Genomic DNA, 21,602 nt, shown 5'->3' on the forward strand with positions numbered 1-21,602 from the left:
ATTATTGTGGAGATTTTTGTGTACATATGTACAAAATACTTAGAGAAAAGGGCCTTGTACCTTAGTTCAGCAGCAGGGATATAAACAAGGTACGGGGCTAAGGGAGAGTAATTCTGGTTGTTGGTTTGGGAGAGAAAACAGTATCTAGTATCCTGGGCTTTGAGAAAGAGTTGATGTTTGGACTTGAAACATTTTGCATTGAACAAAGACATAGCAGTAAAAGTAGATGGTGTGTTGGGAATCTACAAAGAAAAAAAATTGCATTGAACGAATGCATAGATGTAGATGGCGTGTTGGGAAATGGACTTTTCTTTGATAAAAGCATTGATTTCGTGATAAAGAATTGCTAAAGAGGGTGTTGGACTAGGGTTAAGATTATATAGTCTACCATGTTTTTTTAAAACAAAGTTTAAATTTTCTTCTTTCTTTTTTTTTTTTAACTTCACCAAGGCAAGCGAGTTTTTACCAGAGCCTATGTCAGCAGCATTATTTCTTCTTTCTTTGGACATGCCTATTTCTTTGGAATATCCAAATATTCATGAAGCTGCTGTGGCTTATTTGGAACAGCTGAATTCCGAAAACTACAGTATTTACAAACGAACTGCAGAGGCTGTTTATTCGATTGAATGTACTTGTAACTTCTTGTCTGATGTTGGGAAGGAGGTAAAACATTTTGTGAATATCTCCTTTAAATTCCTTTGATGAAATATTTGGAAAATTTAACCTATACTTTTCAAATTGTTGAATACATAAGAGTTGAACTGTTAGAGGTGGGATACATTATTATAAAGTGGGTCAGTTATCAGACTAATGTAAGAATATGATTTGTATAAAACAAAGACTGTTGATTAATGAATGGTGTATATGTTAGTGGTTTAAGAAATACCAGTGGTTATTATAAATGTCCTAATGTTTAATAATGAGTACCTCTGTGAGGTGATTTACTGAGATGAACTGAATGAAAATTGATGTAACCAGATATAAGGGCTATTTTATTGCTTATTTGTGGACACATTTTTGCTTTAATATTTTATAGATACTTTCTATATACACAGAGACTGTTTTTTTTTTCCTTAAATACAGCCATGAACTACATTGTTTGTAAGGTAGTAGAATGACTTTAGCTGCAGTGTTATGGTAATAATTATGTATTAGTATTTATTTTGTTTAAAAATAGTATTAGCGGCCGGACTCAGTGGCTTAGCCTGTAATCCCAGCACTTTGGGAGGCTGAGACGAGTGAATTGCCTGAGCCCGCGGGTTCGAGACCCATCCGAGCAACTTGACAAGACCTCGTCTCTATAATAAAAAAAATTAGCGTGGTAGCGCGCGCCTGTAGTTCTGGCTACTTGGAAGGCTGAGGCGGAAGGGTCGCCGGAGCCCAGCAGGTCGAGACTGCGGTGGCCGGGAGTGTGCCACTGCATTCCAGTCTGGGCGACAGAGTGAGACTCCAGCGCGCACACACACACACACACACACACACACACACACACACACACACACACAGCATTAGCATACTAGTTAGTATTCTGTCAATGAAAGAGTAATGGATCTTACAGATAGACATTGACTGCAGTAGTTGTTTACTGTCTGAAAATACAAAAATGGATCTTGAGGATCTTGAAGAATTAGGGACAACATTTTTATTCCTTTTGACCACTGCAGTAGCATCTCTCTGAACCTTATAATTTTCCTTATTTGCCTACTGTTCTTTCCTGCTTAAGATCTGTTTTCCTCCCTCATTCCCTCCCTCTCCCGCTCCTTGCCCTCCCCCGCCTCTCTTCCTTTCTTTCTCTCTTGCCCTTTTCTTTCATTTTTTCTTTTTCCTTTTGCCACATCTTGATGCCACTGGCTTTCCCCCCCTCTATGATAGAAGTTTGAATGGTGTCTTTAACTTGAATTATTTCTGTTGCATTTGTATGATCAGTTAATCACACAAGTATTGAAAATCTTCTGTGTTGGTAGAGTTGGTCCGGACGTTAGGAAGAGGCAGGTGGATAATAAAATACACTAGCCCTGCTTTTTTGAACAGAGGTAGATCTAAAAAAAAAGTACTGGGTGACTTGATTGTAACTTTAAGTTTACTCAGATTTAGATAATGGAAATTGTGGCATTTAACTAGGGATTTTTTTCCACATTTTCTTCCTAGGCTGACATTTTTAGGTTGCTTGTGGAGTAAGTGGACTTAAGCAAATGTGAGCAGTCTCAGGGTCTTGGAATGATCTAATTTCTTGGAGCTGCTTAGTTAGCTGTTGAGAATTTTATTGCACATGAACTTGACATTTATTGTCCCCTTCTGCTTTTTTTTAGGGAGAGAAGAATCTCTTAGAATTAGTGGAGCTGGCAGACCAAGCCTTGCAAAGCTTTTCCTGTCATCAGCATTTCCCCCTAATAAAGGAAATCATCTGCGTTTGTTCAAAGATGTAATATTTTCTTTCTTAATGTGATTATATTATTATAGGATATTGTGTGTGTGTTTGTGTAAATTTAGGAACAATGAAATGGACCTTATATCTTTTTTATTATTTTTCAGTTTAAATTGCTTTTATACGTGTCTGACCTTTAAACTGTATAGCTGCATCAGGATAGATAACTGTTATATTCAACAGTAAACTTTAAAAATGTCATGTTGATAATCAAAATGAAAAATTCTAGGATTTTTTATACATTTGTTGTTTGTATCCATCCAGACTATTTAAACACATCTGTATATTTATTTATCTTTAAAGTTTTAATTAATAATTTAAATGGAGGGTTTGAGTTTTTAAGTTTTACTACTTTGTACCTTTTTCTTATATGAATTTTTGAAAAGCACTGTGTATTGATTGATTTGTTTTGAGGCTATCAGAGCTGATTCCTATTTAGAGCTTAATATCTTCATTGCTCTTGGAAAGAATAAATACCAGCTAAGTATGAGCTTTTAAAGACATTTTGTTTTTTTTCATACTCTTTAAGAGAGACCACTCTCTGCCCTGAAACAAATAAGGGCTTAAGTAAGTAATACTGGTTTAATGTTGGTTAGTTAAATAAGATCCCTGTTGTAGAAATTGGAATAGGAAGAAATCCCTTTCAATATGCTTTGCAGTCTTTTGCTTAGTAACTTACTTTCCTTAGATGTCTTGGATGCTTTACTTTCTTACCAGCTGGAAATCTGCACAGGCCAGTCCATTACTACAAGGAGAAAGTCAGAAGGTGTTTCTCCGTATGTTGTCTCACCCACTGACACAAGTGAAAGTTGAAACTTACCATTGCTGTCTGGAAATTATTAAGGTGGAATTTTGCTTTGTTTTGTTTTATTTTTGAGAAGTAATAGTGGTTTTTCTTATTATACCTTCAAAACTAAATTACGTTACCTTTTGCATGAGATATAAGAATGATAATTTATACTATTAAATTTTCTTAACTTAAGTCCAGCAGTTGAATTACTTTTTAGAAGTTATATTAAAAATTACATTATGCTGGATGTGGTGGCTAATGCCTGTAATCCCAACACTTTTGGAGGCCAATGAAAGGATTGCCTGAGCCCAGGAGTTCGAGACCAGCCTGGGCAACATTTCAAGACCTTGTCTCTACAATTTAAAAGAAAAATTGGTTGGGCATGGTCACGCACACCTGTAGTCCCAGCTCCTTGGGAGGCTGAAGCAAAAGGATTGCCTGAGCCCAGGAGGATGAGACTGCAGTAGCCATGATTGTTGTGAGCATGCCACTGTACTCTAGCCTGGGCGACAGAGTGAGACCCTGACTCGAGGAAAAATAAAACAACAAAGTTAGATTTATGTTGTGTTATTTAATGATGGAAAATGGTAGAAAAATTGGCTTCCAGGTATTCAAAATTTACTTTTATGCCCAGGAAAGTTGTAGTTTATTTTTATTTTTATTTTTTATTTTTTTTTTGAGTTGGAGTCTCACTCTGTGACCCAGACTGGAGTGCAGTGGTCGCTCCTGGCCACCATAGCCTCGACCTGGTAGGCTCTGGTGATCCTTCCACCTCAGCCTTCTGAGTAGCTGGAACTACAGGCGCGCGCTACCACGCCCGGCTCATTTTTGATTTATTGTAGAGATGAGGTCTTGCCAAGTTGCCCAGGTGGGTCTCGAACCCACAGGCTCAGGCAATCCACTCACCTCAGCCTCCCAAAGGCATGGGATTACAGGCTGAGCCACTGAGCCCGGCTAAGTTTTAGTTTATGATGGCCTAGATTTTATGATTTCAAGGCATATATATCTTTATAAATAATATATGCTATTGTTTTGTCTGTTTAAAATATAATTTCATACTGTACCTATGTTTTTGCAAATTGTTCCTTTAATAGTAGGATTGAAATCTACTGAGTTCATTTATCTTTTATTAACTTCTTGTGTGTCATTTTAAATGTACTTATTTTACAACCTTGTTAGATTATTCTATTACTTCTGATTTCCCATGTTATAGCCATTGAATCTCCCTTACATTTTTTACTTTAGCAAAAGCTGTTATTTGAGTTTTGGATCATCTTTGGCAGGGTAGTTTTTTTCCCCTGGAATCTTGCATTCTCTAGATACTGATTTTACATTTGCTTCTGTCTTGTCTTCAGGGATTTGACAGAGTTAGAGGTGACATTGGGACCAAGTTTGTGATGAAGGTATATTTTAATTTGAATGTGTTGAGATACTCATCAGAAGGAAAGGGTGGCAAGTAGCTACTAAAAGAAGCTATTGCCTTTGAAAGCTGGAGTCAGTGAGATCTAGAACACAATGACTAGGTTAGGTGGGCTTAGGTATAACAGGAAGTTGAAGGAGACTCCTGTTGAGTTCATATTTTCTTTGGGATTGAAAGTATGAGATGTTCATTGTGTCTGAAATAACTGATATGAGTAGATGTCTGATAAGATCAAATAGTAGCATTTTTTGGCTGCCTAGTTGATTGTATCCATAATTTTAATAGTGAAACCGGATCTACTTAGCTTGCTTATCTTTGGCTAGCTGTTTGTGGTTTTGGGGAATGTGAATATTTAGATTCATTAAGGATTAGGCTATTTAATTGGTACCAGTGGGTTGATTCTGCAGAGATCACTCTTCCTGTTATCCTGTTATGTGGGGAATGGATTATAGGGGTTCAAGAGTGGAAGCAAGAAGACCAATTGAAATGTAGAGTATGTTATGGACATAGAGCTAATTGGTCTTGCTGATAATGGAAGTAGGGGATAGAGAATAACCAAGGATGAGTTTTAAGGTTTCAGATTCAGCAGTGGGACTGATGATGTTTTCCTAAATAAGTGATTGTGGATTAGGTAGAATTCTGTTTTGACCTAAGTTTGACATGGCTTTTTACATCAATTGCAGATGTTAAGTAGACTGAGTATAATAGTGATAATGCCAATAAATGTGATGATAGTAATAGTGATAGCAGCTAACATTTATTGAGTGTTTACTCTGTGTACCAAGTACTTTTATAAGCATATTATCTCATTTAATTTTCACAACAACTGTGAACTAGGTACTGACTCTTTCTAAAAACAGAGATGCTTTGAATTATTCCAAAGCCATTCAATTGGAAGTAGTAAAACTGGGCTTTGAATCCAGATAGTCTGACTCCAAGGCACATATTCTTAAACATTGTATCATGCCTCCTTTGGTATGGTGAGCCCAGATTAGGTGTACAGTTTTCAGTCATCAGCATAGAGATGATATTTAAAGCTGTAAACCTTAATAGGGTCATCTACTGAGAGATGGAGGGAAGAGAAAGCCTTGTGGGAATCTAACCAGTTAGAAGTTGAGTACAGGAGCCAGTTCATGGAGACTGAAGTGAGAAGAGTCAGATGAGAATAGAGAGGAAACTGTTGGGTTTGGCATCACAGAGGTCATTGGTGTTCTTGACACAAGACACTTCTAGAAAGTGGTAGGGACAGAAGTCCTGCTGGTGTGGGTTGAAGAGAGCCTGGGAAATGAGCAAGCAGAGGCTGAGGATAACAAACTCTTTCGGGAACTTGTGCTGGGAAGAAGAGCTGAAAAATGGGTTATTATCTAGAGGAGGAAGTTAGTTCCAAATTTTAAAATTTATTATATGGTGATTGGAGTAATCATGTTAAGAAAAAGAAATTAAAGATGGTGGAGAAAAGGAAGACAATTTTTAAGGACTGTACTTCCTGACTGATGTCAGGAATGGATAATATGCAGTTAATAGGTAGGGATTAGTCTTTGATAGAATTATGTCATTTTTTTGTTGTAAGAAGGCCAGTGTAGTCAGGTTGATTTATTTAGTCATGGGAAAAGAAAGGTGTTTTATTAAGGAGTAGATATTAATTCCCACGGATGAATAAACTGATGCTCAAAGAGTTTAAGTATCTTAAGGAAGTGTCAACTCTTTTTAAACTTTAGGGCCGGGCTTTAGTTTTTTCAAAAGTTTTGAATACAAGGATTTTTTGGCATGATGGTAATAGTTGAAAGAGAATACATAGGTGCATGCAAATATGTGTGTATTAACTTTCTGACCTTTAAATTGTTGGTAATGGTTACTGAATAGTAATTTGCAGCCAGGCATGGTGGCTCACACCTGTAATCCTGACATTTTGGGAGGCAGATGCGAGAGAATTGCCTGAGCTCAGGGATTCGAGACCAGGCTGGACAACGTGATAAGCTCTTGTCTCTATAATAAATAATTAAAAAAAATTAGCTGGGTTTTATGGTACACACCTGTGATTCCAGCTACTTGAAAGGCTGAGGTGGAAGGATTGTCTGAGCCCAACAGGTGGAGGCTTTGGTGGCCATGAGTGTGCCTCTGCACTCCAGCCTAACTCAAAAAAAAAAAAAAAAAAGAATAAAACAAAAATAAATAGCAATTTGCAGGACGAAAAATAATTATATTTGTGTAAATCATTTTTGATTGTATTTTTAACTTCTATACATTGTATTTATGTTCTATTTAATATTTCAAGTAGCTTTTTCCCCTCTCACCTCATATGGCTGCTAATAAAATATTACTTCTATCCAGATTGAAAAAAGAATTTGTGATTGTTACTTTAAGAGGTGATGCAGAATAATTGCTTGTGTTTTAGGGTAAGAGATGATGCAGAATAATTGCTTGTATTTTACGTGCATAGCTGTACTGATGATAAAAATCCTAGATATATGTTGTCTTTCATAACTTTAAGTCTTTTGATTTGATTTTTGTTTTTCTTTTTCAAACCTCATAAGTAAAATGTGAACACCTTAGGATAGATATATTATTTGGTTTATGTTCTTTATGTCTGTCATTATGAACAACTTTAAGAGATTAAGGTTGTCTTAGCAGTTTTGATATTTAATTTATCAAGACTATGCTTGTTGGCAGAAAGTAATATAATATGCATCTCAAACAAACTTAACAACTGTTAGGCAACAGAGTCATTTTTATTCTCTATTGTTAAGCAAAGTTTCAATAAGGTAAAAACTAAAAATGAAATTGTACTATAAACAGAAGGAAGGAAGGATCTTTTGGAAAAAATTAGTATCACTGACTTTTAAATACTTTTTTGAATTATTTTGCAGGAATGTTTAGGTATCCATAATGTCTCTAAACCTGTGTCTTCACTTTGCAATGGAATTCATTTTTTGCTTCATCCAAAAGTTCTGTATGAAATCTCTACATTTGGGATTCAAGAACCCAAAAGTGAGGTATGATATATTAAAAACAAGTGCAAAAATTTACTATAATTTAGATACTCAGCTAAATCAAGGTAATATTCTACTGTAACTTAGTGTAATGAGAAATTGTCTTCGATCGTTGGTTTTGTTGAGGTGTTATTTAAATAAAAAGAAATGTTAAAGAAATGTGGGAATTAAAATACAGGGCATACTTGCTATCAAAGAATTTAGGTCAAATGGTTTACTTACATTTTTCATCTAAGATGTGGAGAACAATACAGTACAGGTAGTTATGGTAAGTTATTTCAGTAAGGGAAATTTTTATTCAAAGGAAAATTTGCATTAAAGGTAAAAAAGTAGAAATTATTAAAGGAGAAAAACTGGTTGAGAATAGACTGTAAGATGATGCTTTGGAAATATGAATATTTGAAGAAATACATGTTAATTACAGCACCTTTCCAGACTTTATAAAATGTTACAGGTATGTCAGATGATTTAGTGAGATAACTCATCTTTCTGTATTATTGGATCTGTGTTGTTGAGTAGGTGAGTGCTGCTGCCAAGGCCATTTTGTTGTATCTGCTTCAAGGACGACTGATGATGACAGAATGGACCTGGAACAAGTTTATCGAGTCTTTGTGTCCTGTCCTTCCAGTACTACAGGTGTTCTGTGCAATTCACTTTTTACGATACCATTTATATTTGGCTCAGTGTGATCGATTTAAAAGCATGCACACAGCAAAGCTGTCATGTTGTGAGAGAAATGAAGAGAAGCTGTGAAGCACTGTGGATAAATGAACAGGAAGTGGGTGGCTGTCTTGTTTCTGGCAGAAAGTTGAACAAGGATAGCTAATTTGTCTGCATTTACTTTTTATCTGGGTGGGAGGTTAAAAGTGAGGTGCAGGCACTTAGCATTGACTGTGAAAAATAGAATTCAGCCTTATATAAAGGATTTTAGCAAAACTAACAGCCCTTTTTAAGCACACCTTATATAACTAGCTTGCCTCATGAATTCTGTCCATGCCTATGTAGAATTAGAGCGATGCCTTGATTAACACACTCTTAGAAACAGCTTCTTTAGTAGTCCTTCTGGGAATTAAGGGGTCAGGAAGTTCAAGTTTCTCCCTTTCTTGGATGAAACGGTAGAGATTAGAAATACCATCATAGGCACAATCTTCTTTTAAAAGAGAGAGCCCAGGCCTTGGGTCCTATGCCACACATAGAGCGCTAACAGCATTCCATCTCAGCCTGTAGAGGCAGGCTGAGGGTCTATGAGGTGCCTTATCTAGGGGAAGTGCCACTACTAGAATCTTAGAAAACAGAAAATTCAGCATGTATCAAGAGGGTTAGCATACTTTCCTAAAGTTCTCTAGCATGAATGTGTATCTTCTTTGAAATACAGTTTTATTTATGCTCCTTACCTCATGGAGGTTATTTTGAAAAATGACTCTTTTATTCAACTGAATTTAAATAAATTTAAGAGTTGCTTGACAGGCCAAAACAGTTCTTACTTCCAAGTTGAAAAGCTATGTTTAAAATTGAAAAAATAATTTCTCTTTTTAAAAAAATCTACTAGGGCTATGCCGACCCAGAAGATCCTTTGGGTAACAGCATTCTTCTTCTAAGCAAAGCAAGTTCTGAGGCAGGAGAAGAGATTCTCCCCTGTACTACCCAGTTAAAGTCCATGCTGAGACTTTTGCTAGTGAAAAAATCATCGTGAGTACAATGTCATCTTTTGGATATCAAAAATGATTGGAAACATTCTAAGAAAGTATAGTAATTATATCATTCTGAAACAAAATAGAACTAAGGAATTTAAAGAAATGTGATTCTCCATTATTAGACAAAGAGAGGAAACTAATGTGTGAAACTAAACAGATGCAAGGTCTTTTAAGTGCTTGCTTGAGATGTTTCGTCTATTTTACAGCCTAGTTGTCCCTTGCCAGATTGCCTGTTACAGTACTACTACTAATGCTGTTCAGTAGTGCTCTAGGCAATTGGAGAGCTACGAAGATAAATAGATTGTACAAATTATAGTGTGCTCCCATCTTCTCTTTTCTTTAGAAATTTTTAGTCTTCCAGCGTTATCCTTTTCTATGCATCTGTTCTGAAAATTAAATCTTTTTTATTAGTGAACCAGTTGCCTCCTATACCAGAGTTATGGAGGTATTTAAATCTCACTTAGCCTGAGCTCTTACTTGGGAAACTGAAAATGTATCCTTTCCTTGACCATTGTTAATTTATGCATCGTTGTAATTGAAAGAAAAGAAGGAGAAAAATATTGTTTTCCTTCTTTCTCTCTCAATGCAACATGAATCTTTTCTGTTACTCTCTTTATGTAGCAGTGGTTAGAGTTTTCCTCACTGAGAAGAGAAAAAAAGCCTAGAGTCAAGATGGATAAGCAGTGATGAAGAGGAAAAGTCAGTTGAAAAGGCTAGGGGGAACAAACACATTTTTGACAATTGATGATTTTGTGTTTCTCAAACCTTAGAGTAATATGGTGGCTTATTTATAAATAGATGATCTGACTGAAAAATAAGGACATAGGTAGAAATAAAGTAAAGCGTTAAGAGAATGGAGGGGGGAAATCAGAAGAAGAGACCGGAATAGTTCTGTAGTGTAGCATGTAGCATGATGGGTGACACAGGAAGAAGTGGGGCAGATGGGGCTAATGTGCTTGTGCTCCTCAAGGATTGGCTTCTACACGCTTCCCGTCGACCCGAACTGTTCCCTGTTTCTTAATGTGCTGGTGTAGTACTCCTTACTCAGACCCTCAAATTTGGTGATTTAACGCAATAGAAGTTTATTTCTTACTCACTTTTGGGGGCTCAGAGACATTCTCATCAGGCACGCTATCTCCAGGAACCAAGGGCAAGGCCAGACCTTTCTGGGTAAGGCAATTCTCTGTTTCACAAAACTTTTAACAGTTTGAATTACATATTTGTTTTCTTTATTGGATTAATTCTACGCCATATCACCAGCCCATCCGTAAATTATATGTAGGCAGGAATTCTATCTACTGGCTAATCTTTATATCCTCATAACTTCGTAGTGTACCTTATACATAAATATACAATCACATGTTGCTTAACAACAGGGTGCAGTATTTAATCTGTTCTTGAAAAGTCTCCCACCTCCCCACTTAACTGACCTTCTGGTTCCTTCCAGGTAAAGAATTTTGTTGGGAATCAAAAGTATTTGTATTTTCATATTTGAGGGGAATCTGTTTGACTCCTAAGATAAGAAGATGTTTATACATTGTAGTGATACCAAACTCTTGTTATTAGTGTCACTACTCTTCTGGAGATTTGACTTAATGTTTGGATTTTGGTCATGGGTCTGTGATACTTTTCATGGTTGAGACAGATCACTAGATTTGAAGACAGGAGTTATAGATTTAATTTGAAGATCAGCTTATTGAACTTGACTGATATTTAATCGCAGTGAGTCTGTTTCATTTGTACCTATTGATAGTTCTTCGCTTCTGTTGTTTATTTTATAAATATTATAAAATTTAATAAATTATTGTAGTCATGCTAAAGGTTTTTTTAATAGAAAAAGTAAATTATCATTGCTCATAATAATTTGACTACTGTGCTTTGTTGATATATGAGTTCTTTATAATTATAGGCTTTTAAAAAAGACATTTGTATATTACAAAATTTTGACTTAAATACTTTGTATTTTTAGGGTTCGTTCACTAGCATTAAAACTTTTAGCATTTCATCTTACGAGTGAAGAAGGGGCTGATACAAAACGCCCTTTAATAGATGCAAGAGTTCTCTCCAGAGTTACTAATTTATTTATTGTGAAAAAGCCTATTGAACTCAAACTGGATGACAGAAAAGAAGTGGTCATTAAGGTGACTTAATAACTTTTGGATTTATTACTTTGTGGTTGGTTATTTGATACAATTGTATAGTATATATTATATGTGACATTCTTCAGTTTGTGTATATCCCAGAGTGGGAGAGAAGTATGATGATCCAGGGCTAGTTTGAAATTGCACTCTGCCTTCATCTCGTTTCTGGAAACATTTTTTATTGAACAAATATTTTTTGAGTGCCTACGATTTGTCAGGAATTATGCTCCTTTTAATTTAGTGATGAAGAGGAAAATTGCAACAATTGCAAATTATTTTGAATAATATTCTAAATACAACATAAGGCAAATCTAGCAGGAAAAAAAATTTTTTTTTTTTTTTTTTGAGTTGGAGTTTTACTCTGTCACCCAGACTGGAGTGCAGTGGCCGCTGCTGACCACCACAGCCTCCACCTGCTGGGCTCCGGCGATCCTTCCGCCTCAGCCTTCCAAGTAGCTGGAACTACAGGCGCGCGCTACCACACCCAGCTAATTTTTGATTTATTGTAGAGATGAGGTCTCACCAAGTTGCTCAGGCAGGTCTTGAACCCATGGGCTCAGGCCATTTACTCACCTCAGCCTCCCAAAGCGTGGGATTACAGGCTGAACCACCGAGCCCAGCGTGAAACTTTTAAAAACAAGTATCACTGACATAAAAACTATGGACATTTTTATTGTTTTTATGTTGGAAATTCCCTATAATAATAGAAAAGAAAAACTCTTTTATGACAAAAGTTTCATTATAAGAGAAAAAATTAATATAGGAGGCAAAGGCCGTTTCTCTGTTTTTCTTAAATGTTACAATGATCATGAAATTTTTCAGTTAATCTCTTTTCTAAATCTTTGATTCCTTACATACGGTTTAGCACCCATTTACCTGTCTTTAACTGGAACTGCCCCTCCAGCATACTGGACCAATTCTATAAAGAAAGCCTCTCATTTCACTTCAAGTTTGCAATCTATCAGTTTTTAGTTAGGTTTAGATTAGCTCAGCAAAGCCTGTATTAGTACTGCAGAACCATCTGTCATGCAGTGATTTTTTTATGGGGAAGCACTTTCAATGTTTTTCTAACCTAAGTCTTCAGGACTGTATGACAGTACTGGCAGGAGGGTTGGAGAACCTTATGTCAGCCACATATCTGGTCCAGAGTGGGGCTTCTTGAATACTAAGCCATTGATGGTCACTCCTGTGCCCTGTGTGTAGTATGGTGGAAGGCAGGGAGAGAGTATTATTTTAATAGGTTTTCTGTGAGTTCATATTAGGATAACAGTGGGTGGAAGAAAGGAGGGTCATCTTTGTTCTTTTTCTGTCTCCTTTTCCTGATGCTAGTTTTGCCACTTCAGACTCTGTCCTGGTATGAAATGACAGAGATTGGTTGTTGGGGGTGGGGTGGTGGCTTTGTAAGGGTGCTAGGCAGCAAATCCCAGAATGCTGTTTGCTTTGGGGTCTTCTAAAAGGAAGATCTGAGAGGGCTATGGGAATTTCAGCCGGTGGCTACCGGAAGCAACAGGGAATCTTCAGTCACAGGTCTTTTCTCAGGTTAGCCTGGTACGACCTGCAGAGATATTAGGGAACATGATTTTCTGTGGTGTTTTAAAGTGGCTAATGGATTATGAAGACTTCCTAGCAGAAATGTATATTAAGAAGAGAGGCATATTTGATGCGATGGCTCTTTGTTTTAGATCTTGAGTTCCTTTCTGATTTAGCTTATCACTGTTATAAATTTACATGTAAGGATATCGGTTATTTATGTAACACTTTTTGAACTTTTGTTCTAAAGGCATTAACTATAAAATTTTATTTAAGAATTGGAAGCAGATAAGTGAAAAAAATTTTTTTTTGATTTGTAGTTGGAGACTGTTGAAAAGTTATATGAAATCTTCACCTCAGATGATGTTGATCTTGTTTTGAGAAAGTCAGCTGGAGAACAGTTAGCTGTGATTATGCAAGGTAATGTCTTTTAGGGAAAATAATTTCTGTACAGTGGATAATAGAATTTTAGATTGCTATATGTAGTAGTGGCAGGGTTTGGCAAACTATGGTTTACAGGTCAGATCCAGCCTGTGGCCTGTTTTTTTTTTAACAGCCCATAAATTAAGAATGAGTTAAGAATGGATTTATATCTTTAGAGTTGTTAAAAAAACAAAACCAAGATCAAAGAATATGTGATAGAAGTCATATGTGTCCAGTAAAGCCTAACATCATATCCAAACCTGATACTTCACATAAATTTGCTGACTCCTTACTATTTGACCTATAGAGTATTATCTGACAGAAATATGTTTCTTCGAAAATATGGATATAATTTTGACAGTGAAGTGCATGCTCCTTGTTCACTTTACCTAGTACATGTTTTATACCATCTATCTTAGAAAAAATAATCAAAACAGAGTAGTACTTTTATGAATAGGTAAAATAAAAATAGTGCTCTGTAGCTCTACATTTGCCTTAGGAGTTTATTTTTTAAAACAGTTAGTAAGTATACTGTTAGCTTTCTTTGTAATGTTGTTATTCCATAGGCTTCCATTGTTTGGGTTAGTTTTTAAAAATGTTCCCTATCTGTGATGTATATACTCTAATATTTGTGAGAAATGATAGCTTTGCATTTACATAAAATAATTTTTGTGGCTAGTGTTTCTTGTGATATTAGTGGAAACTGGGATGAGAAAGTTATTTGAAAAGTACATTTAACATAGTCTCTTTAATAACAATACAGACTACAGAAAATAAGACTGTAGAAAATGTGAGAACCTTGGTTAAAATAAGATCAGAAAAAGCTCTTTTAGAAAGTGTTTCTTCAATATTGCTAACATTTCAAAAAGTATAACTTATAATTTTGGCAAGTGCTTTTTAAAAGTAGAAGCTAAAGGTTGTTACAGTGATAGCCAGTAGTTCAATATCAGTATGTGTGCTTTTTTTCCTTAGGGAGAATTTAGGAGAAAATTTGTCAGCAAGTTGTTAAGTACTTGCAGCAAATAAATTAGCAACTAGAATTTTTGGCTCTATTAACATTTGTGTGTGCATATATAAAATCCTTTTGTGTACATACAAGAAATCTTTTATTACAAACATACTATGTTAATATATGTTCATTAAATTAGAGTTCATATTCTTCAAAACTATATCAGGGGTATTATAATCCCATTTATTTTATATTTGCTATTAATAGTTTGAGGTTAGGGATTTTGTAGCAAGTTATTTAGGTGAAAGTGTTCATGTTGCAAGCCATATTCACATATTAACTTGTAGAGAATTATAAACATTTTGAGATGATGATTTTGGGAAAGAAAAGAAATGCCCAAACTTTACCTGTACAATGACCATTTGTATACCTAATCCTGAATTGTACCCCGCATCTTTAAAATAAAATAAACAAAAGATAAATTTGCCATGTATAAATGGAAGGATTCATTTGTACCCTTAAAATTCTAGTAATATTCAGAGTCTGAAAATAATTCATGTAATTCTTTTTTATAATTTTGTTTTTTATATTACAGAAGTAAAGTAAGTTTGTTACTTAAACATTTTCAAATTGTACAGGTGTATATAAAGTACAAAGTTAAGAGTTTTATTCTCTAATTTCAGCCTCAGGTATAACTATTTTTAATTTGAAAGTTGTGTGGATGTTGGTTTTGTATATTTTAAAACATGTTTTTAGAACTACAAAAATTGCTCTTTAACTTTTTGTAACTTTTTTTGGTCTACAGATATTAAAATGCATACTGTGGTGAAAAAGTTGTGCTTAATTGACAAGATAATTGAGTATTTAAATGGATGTGTGGGTCAAGATGGCAAGGTAAGACAAATGTGTATCTAGACATTTTTATAGGTGGTAGTTTGTATTAATCAGATCTGAAATTGAATTAAGCTGAATTTGGATGAGTACTTGGATTTTATTTATTTATTTATTTATTTTGAGTGGGAGTCTCATTCTGTCACCCAGGCTGGAGTGTAGTGGCACACTCATGGCCACCCCAGCCCCAGCGTCAACCTGCTGGGACTCTGGTGATTCTTGCACCTCAGCCTTCCAAGTAGCCAGAACTACAGGCAAGCACTACCACGCCCGGCTAATTTTTGATTTATTGTAGAGACCAGGTCTCGCCAAGTTGCCCGGGGTAGTCTCGAACCCACGGGCTCAGGCAATCCACTCGCCTCAGTCTCCCAAAGTGCTGGGATTACAGGCTAAGCCACTGAGCCTGGCCAGAGTATTTAGATTTTAAATCTAAGTAATGCTATCTCATTCATTTTTAAAATTTCTTAAACTATGAATTTTAATGTAGTGAGGTCGTTATAAAACTAATCTTAAAATTTCTATAAGTTGTGTCATAAGTATATACAGAACTTATTTTCGGTGGAAAGTAATTCCTGATATTTATTTGCATTTAGTTCCCATAGTTTTGATGAAAAAGCAGACAATTTATAAGGTAATATGGTATATTTTACCTCACCTTAGAATTGGTGAAAATAAAATGATGCGTTTTCTCTTCTGACCAGGTTATAGAATGTTTGACACAGCCATGTCTCACGCTCTTGAGGAAGGTTTTATTTGCCGATCCAGTCATGCGTGTTTCCCTCTCACAACAGTCTTCTCTCTTGACCCTGTTATTCCGAGGTAAATAAAATAAATTCTGCTAATAATGAGATTCATCCTAAGCTTAGAGTATTTCTTTTTTAATAGTACATAATGTTTATTTCATTTTACTAATAGAACAACAAAGTTTATTAGTGAACAAACTACTAAAAACTCATCACAATGAAAAACATTTAATGGTTTTGTGGAAATTTCCTTATAATCCTGTTACTGAGTGGATCTCCGAGTTCAGAAAAGCTGAAGCCTCCGATTGTTCTTGGTACCTTGATATAGACTATGTTGCAACTGCTGTCAATACTGTCTTCTTTACAATATCTGTTCTCACTTTCTTGTTATGCTTGTGCCTTTAAAAGCTGAAACCTTTTGTGTGATATCTGGTTGTTTTGTTATATGTGCATTAAGCGTATAGATCCAACCTGTGAGGGATGGAAACTAGACCATCCTAAATGACTTTGAGTATAAATGTATTCCATTTTGTTAAGTGTGGTTTTTTTTTAAAAACCCATTTTAGTTTGACTTTAATTTAGTAATGTGTTTAGATGGGCACATCTTATGTCATTTGTTCTCTTTTTCTTCTTTCTTTTCTTCTGTCTTTTCTCAATAGAGACCTTGGCAATGTTTTCTTTCCTAGAGGTTTAGGCCACTGCTTTTAAATATTCTGTGTGTTGCACATGGAAGATAAATGAGATTTATGTTCAAAATATATTATTATTATATAGTCATTTTATTTTAGCATTTTTCCCCCTTTTAATGGCTTCTGATTGCCAAGTGAATAACATGAGGTTTGTTTAAGTAGTATTGGTTAAACTCCAAACCAGGCAAAGTTCTAAACGGCCTTTTTAGGCTCATAAAATTTTGAGTAGAGTGCAAAATTTTTGCAGGTTCTTAAGGATTTGTCCTCTGAAGAGCAGCAGTTATGGGTTTTTAGTTTTCTTTAATCCTGTTAATAAATGATTGTCTTCTTATTAACCTCATTCAACTGCATTTAGTTCCTACTTTACCTTTTCATTTAAACTACTCAAGCATGGAACTTATTATGAGCACCTACTGGATTCAAAGGCACTTTCGAAGGCAACCTAATCTGTACCCTTTTGGTATTCAACAGTTTTCCTATTTCATCACTGTTTGTGAAAATTACTTCAATAAATCTGAAAATGAATTATAGTGTCTCTCATTCATGGATTTAGTTTCAGAGCAAAATAATTTTTTAGCCAGCTGTTCAACCAAGAAAATCTATTCCTTAGCAATCACTTATTTCTATTGGTCCTTTTTTAAAGCAGTGAAGATATTTTGACTATCTTTCCATATTATTACATATGAATCTACATTTTTTTTTTTTTTTGAGTGAGAACTCTGTCACCCAGACTGGAGTACAGTGGCTGCTCCCGGCCACCGCAGCCTCAATCTGCTGGGCTCCTGCGATCCTTCCGCCTCAGCCTTCCAAGTAGCTGGAACTACAGGTGTGCGCTACCACACCCGGCTAATTTTTTGATTTATTGTATAGATGAGGTCTCACCAAGTTGCCCAGGCGGGTCTCGAACCCGTGGGCTCAGGCAATCCACTCACCTCAGCCTTCCAAGGTGCGGGATTACAGGTTGAGCCACTGAGCCCGTCTATAAATCTGCATTTTAAAAATAAAAAACTCTGAAAACTACTGCATGATGTTTTAGAATTTGAGTTTGCCATATTGCTGGATAATTGTTTCAGATTTTTCACCATGACAGTAATCATGCTGTGTGATCATCTTTGTGCATACGCTGTAATTGGAATTTCTAGGTCAGAGAGATTTTATAAGATATGGTTGAGTTTCTCACTAAATCACTCCCATATTTAAAAATACTTGTTTTCCTCACAATTTGCCAACACTGTATATATTTATATGCATTATATGCGCTGTATATGTGTATATGTGTATATGCGTTTTAAAATTCTCTTTAATAGGTGAAAATAATATCTTACTGTTTTATTTTTCTATTTTATTTTTAGTGCAGTTGATTATCTTTTCATATGTTTAGTATATATTCTCATTTCTTAATCTATGACTTGCCTATTTTCTTGTTGTATCTCTTTTTTTGGTGACTTTAGGATTTCTTTTTATAACATAGATCTTATGCATGATTTTATGTTATTTTTTATATTTTATTTTAAAGATGTGGGGTACAAGTCAGATTAGATACATAAGTGGTCTTTGCACGGGTCCTCACTTCGCCTGGTTTAGGATCAGGAACCCTTGGTGATGTTATATGCCCCCCCCCGATTTTATATTATTAATATCTCCTTTTAACCATTCTGTCCTTTTTGCCATATTTACTTTGTATCTTTAACCTTAAATAATCTTAAATATCCTATGAAAATACACAAAGCATTTCTGTTATGGCAACTGGGACATTTTATCATGCTCTAAAAGTAAAGCCTTCTCCAATACCAGGATGGAAACACATTCCTCCACTTTCTTCTGGTATGTTCATAGTGTTGTTTGAAAAATGGAATCTTTAATGTATTTAGAGGTGATATTGTTATAAAGTCTAAGGTAGGGATCCAAATTTGTTGTTTTCCATATTTTAGGCAATTGTGTTGCAACAGTTTCTTATGTATTTAGAAATGTTATGGTTCATTCTATCTCCACTCATATGAAATGTGTCCTTTAACCTAAGTTAATTTTTTTTACATGTTTATCTGTTTCTTTACCTTTTAGGTTATTGCTAGTATTAATCATGTCAGTTACATTATGATTTTTTTTTCCCTACAGTTAGGAAAAATGTCTTCTTGTTGCTGCTTCCCTGAATTTGCTAACTCTGTAGTATATTATTATTCCTGAGTGATTGGTACAACTACCATACTATTTGTTTAGAATTTCATAGGTTTCAAGCACTGAGAAATTGTAGCATTTGGGAATGTTACAGAAGTGGAAACTGAGGCTTATTAGTGCTAAAGAATTTGAATAGACAGCTTAGCTAAATAGAGTTAACGTTAGTTCAGCACACTTTTTCCTTCTACATCATCTTGTCATAGTAAACAGGAAACCAAAACCAAAACAACACAGCCCAAGTATCACGTTTTAAAGTTAGATTCAAGTTCTATGATCACATGTTTGTAGTAAAGGGCTAAAGTTATAAAATATTGAGATGCTTTAGTAAGGAAACTTTTAGCTGGAATTAGATGACTTGGTAAAACTTTCCCAGAAACTGTAACAATTTGCTTCTGTGATTACCCATAACTAGGTAGTGTCCAGTGGGTGGATCTGCAAGTGTGCCTGGATCCTCTGGGAACTTATTAGAAATGCAGATTCACAGGCTCCACCCTAAACTACTGAATCAGAAACTTTTTTTTAAACAAGCACACCAAGTGATTCTTACACATTTGAAATCTTGGCAGCCTGTGTTTTAGTGATGTCTTCTCATCTGGGTTAATGTTGCATTTCTCTTTCTTTCAAATTAAGATATTTTACTTTTCAAGTTCATTCTTTCTAGAAACAAACATAAAGTGCATAAAGTTACACATCTTTTTATTCCTCAGTTTCCTTAATATTTCATGAAGATTGTAATGTTGTGACTGAAGTTGGAGCACTATTTTGTCTTCTGTTATTTGATGAAGTATCAAGAATGGATATGTGGTGAGCTGTATAAGAATTAATAAGTTTTTTTTGCTCTTAAGAATTATTTATCTGAGGTGTCTGATAATCTTACAGCAATGCACAGAAATTTCTGATTTGAGGCTTATGCTTTCCATGCTAGACACATGTGGTATGAATTTTGGTTTGAATAAGCAATATCAAAAAGCCTATTGGCCCAAATAATCACCCAGGAATTTTATTTTTATTTATTTATTTATTTTTAAATTTATTTTATTTTAAAAATATGTTTTATTTATTTATGTACTCTCATGGCCACTGCAGCTTTGACCTGCTGGGCTCAGGTGATCTTTCTGCCTTGGCCTTCTGTTGCACACAACTGTGCCTGGCTGGTTTTTTTTCTTTTGATTTATTGTAGAGACCTGGATTATGATATTCTAAAGGAATCCCATATAATAAATGACTCATATACTGGCAAGTGGATTCCGTATGTCCCCTCCCACTAATCCTGCTCAACATCAGTGTTAATAACATATTATCATTCTAAACATCTTCCCAGATTTTATTAAATAATAAAATATTAAAGAAAAATACAAAGTTGAAGGTATGTACCAAAAATGTATTAAAAACAAAAATCCCTACAGCAAATTTTATATTTTATATTTAGTAATGTTTAAAAATAAAGTTCTGTAGAGTCTGTAATATTGAGTGACCTCTCACAGAAATAAAGATCCGAGTATCACATGTTCACACTCATATAATGGACCTTGAACAGCCAATGTAATACTATAAGAAAATGACTGACGGTACTGGGAAACTATTGGGGGGAGGGGGATGGGATTAACAGTAGCAAATATCTGTCTGGGGATGGGAAAACACCTCTTATCAACAGGGTGCCTGAATGAAACGTAATTGTACACCTAACCCTTAGCTGTACCCCACAAAACCATAATAAAAAATATTGATTAATAAAAAAATAAAAATAAAAATAAATAAAGTTCTGACTGAGCACAGTGGCTCAAATGTGTTATCCCAGCCCTTTGAGAGGCCAAGGTGAGAGGATTGCCTGAGCCCAGGGATTCGAGACCAGCCTGGGCAACTTGGTGAGACTTTGTCTCTACAATACATTAAAAAATAAGCTGGGCATGGTGGTGTGCACCTGTAGTTCCAGCTACTTGGAAAGCTGAGGGGGAAGGATTGTCTGAGCCCAGCGGGTCAAGGCTACTGTGGCCTGACCGTGAGCATGTCATTGCACTCCAACCTGGGTGACAGATTGAGACTCCAACTCAAAAAAAAAAAGAAAATCATAATTTATTCTTCATAAACAAATCCAGGTGGTAGCAAACATGTTGATACTATGTTGTTATTATACTATTGATAGACCCATTGGCAGCTCTTGATTTTATTTTCAGCCAAGGATGTGAGGTAAGTTGTGTTTGTTAGATAAAACTTTGTCTACTCAGTTGTTTCTTTGTTTTTCTTTTGTGAAATAGGTCTATTAGTCCTCCCAGTAAACCTTCGCCGTCAGTCTTCAGTTTGCCCGTTTCAGTTGTTAGAAGGTAAAGGATTTATTTCACTAATTTTCTTGAAGGATAAAATATTGTTACAGAAAGAAAAATCAAATCTGTAGTTTTTCACAATTTTCATTTAGTATTTAAACCTCATAAGCTGTACTATTTTCGTGGTTCCTTCACAATGGTGCTTTGGAGATTTCACTAAGTGTACCTGCCCATTACCAACTTCAATTTTGATGTTGTTCAAATCTACAGAGAAGTTGAAAGAACTCTACAATGCACAACTGCATGTCCTTCAGCCTAGAGTTATCAGTTGTTAACACATGGGTCTTATTGCTTTCTCTCTCCCAATATACTTTTTTATTTATATTTAATGCTTTCTCCCACCACCCATTGGAAATAAGTTTTAGATATAAATGTACTGCCTTCCTATGTATTCTGGCATGCATGTCCTTAAATTAAAGAC

The 21,602-nt window shown here is 35.2% G+C and overlaps 1 protein-coding gene across 1 annotated transcript in view; it reads left to right on the plus strand.

Annotated features, from left to right (window-relative positions):
- LOC103260785 (rotatin) overlaps nt 1-21,185 on the plus strand; it is a 65,219-nt gene extending 44,034 nt beyond the window's left edge. The window contains exons 12-23 of the mRNA XM_008058436.1: nt 451-663; nt 2,310-2,422; nt 3,143-3,269; nt 7,503-7,628; nt 8,145-8,261; nt 9,175-9,314; nt 11,289-11,460; nt 13,311-13,410; nt 15,168-15,256; nt 15,955-16,072; nt 19,568-19,664; nt 21,116-21,185. Coding sequence (XP_008056627.1) covers nt 451-663; nt 2,310-2,422; nt 3,143-3,269; nt 7,503-7,628; nt 8,145-8,261; nt 9,175-9,314; nt 11,289-11,460; nt 13,311-13,410; nt 15,168-15,256; nt 15,955-16,072; nt 19,568-19,664; nt 21,116-21,185 — 1,482 coding nt within the window. The remainder of the gene's footprint in view (nt 1-450; nt 664-2,309; nt 2,423-3,142; nt 3,270-7,502; nt 7,629-8,144; nt 8,262-9,174; nt 9,315-11,288; nt 11,461-13,310; nt 13,411-15,167; nt 15,257-15,954; nt 16,073-19,567; nt 19,665-21,115) is intronic.
- Nucleotides 21,186-21,602: the final 417 nt, after the last annotated feature.

The sequence above is a fragment of the Carlito syrichta genome, unplaced genomic scaffold (genome assembly GCF_000164805.1).
Source record: "Carlito syrichta isolate Samal-C Ts95f unplaced genomic scaffold, Tarsius_syrichta-2.0.1 Scaffold303339, whole genome shotgun sequence".
Classification (NCBI taxonomy): Eukaryota; Metazoa; Chordata; class Mammalia; order Primates; family Tarsiidae; genus Carlito; species Carlito syrichta.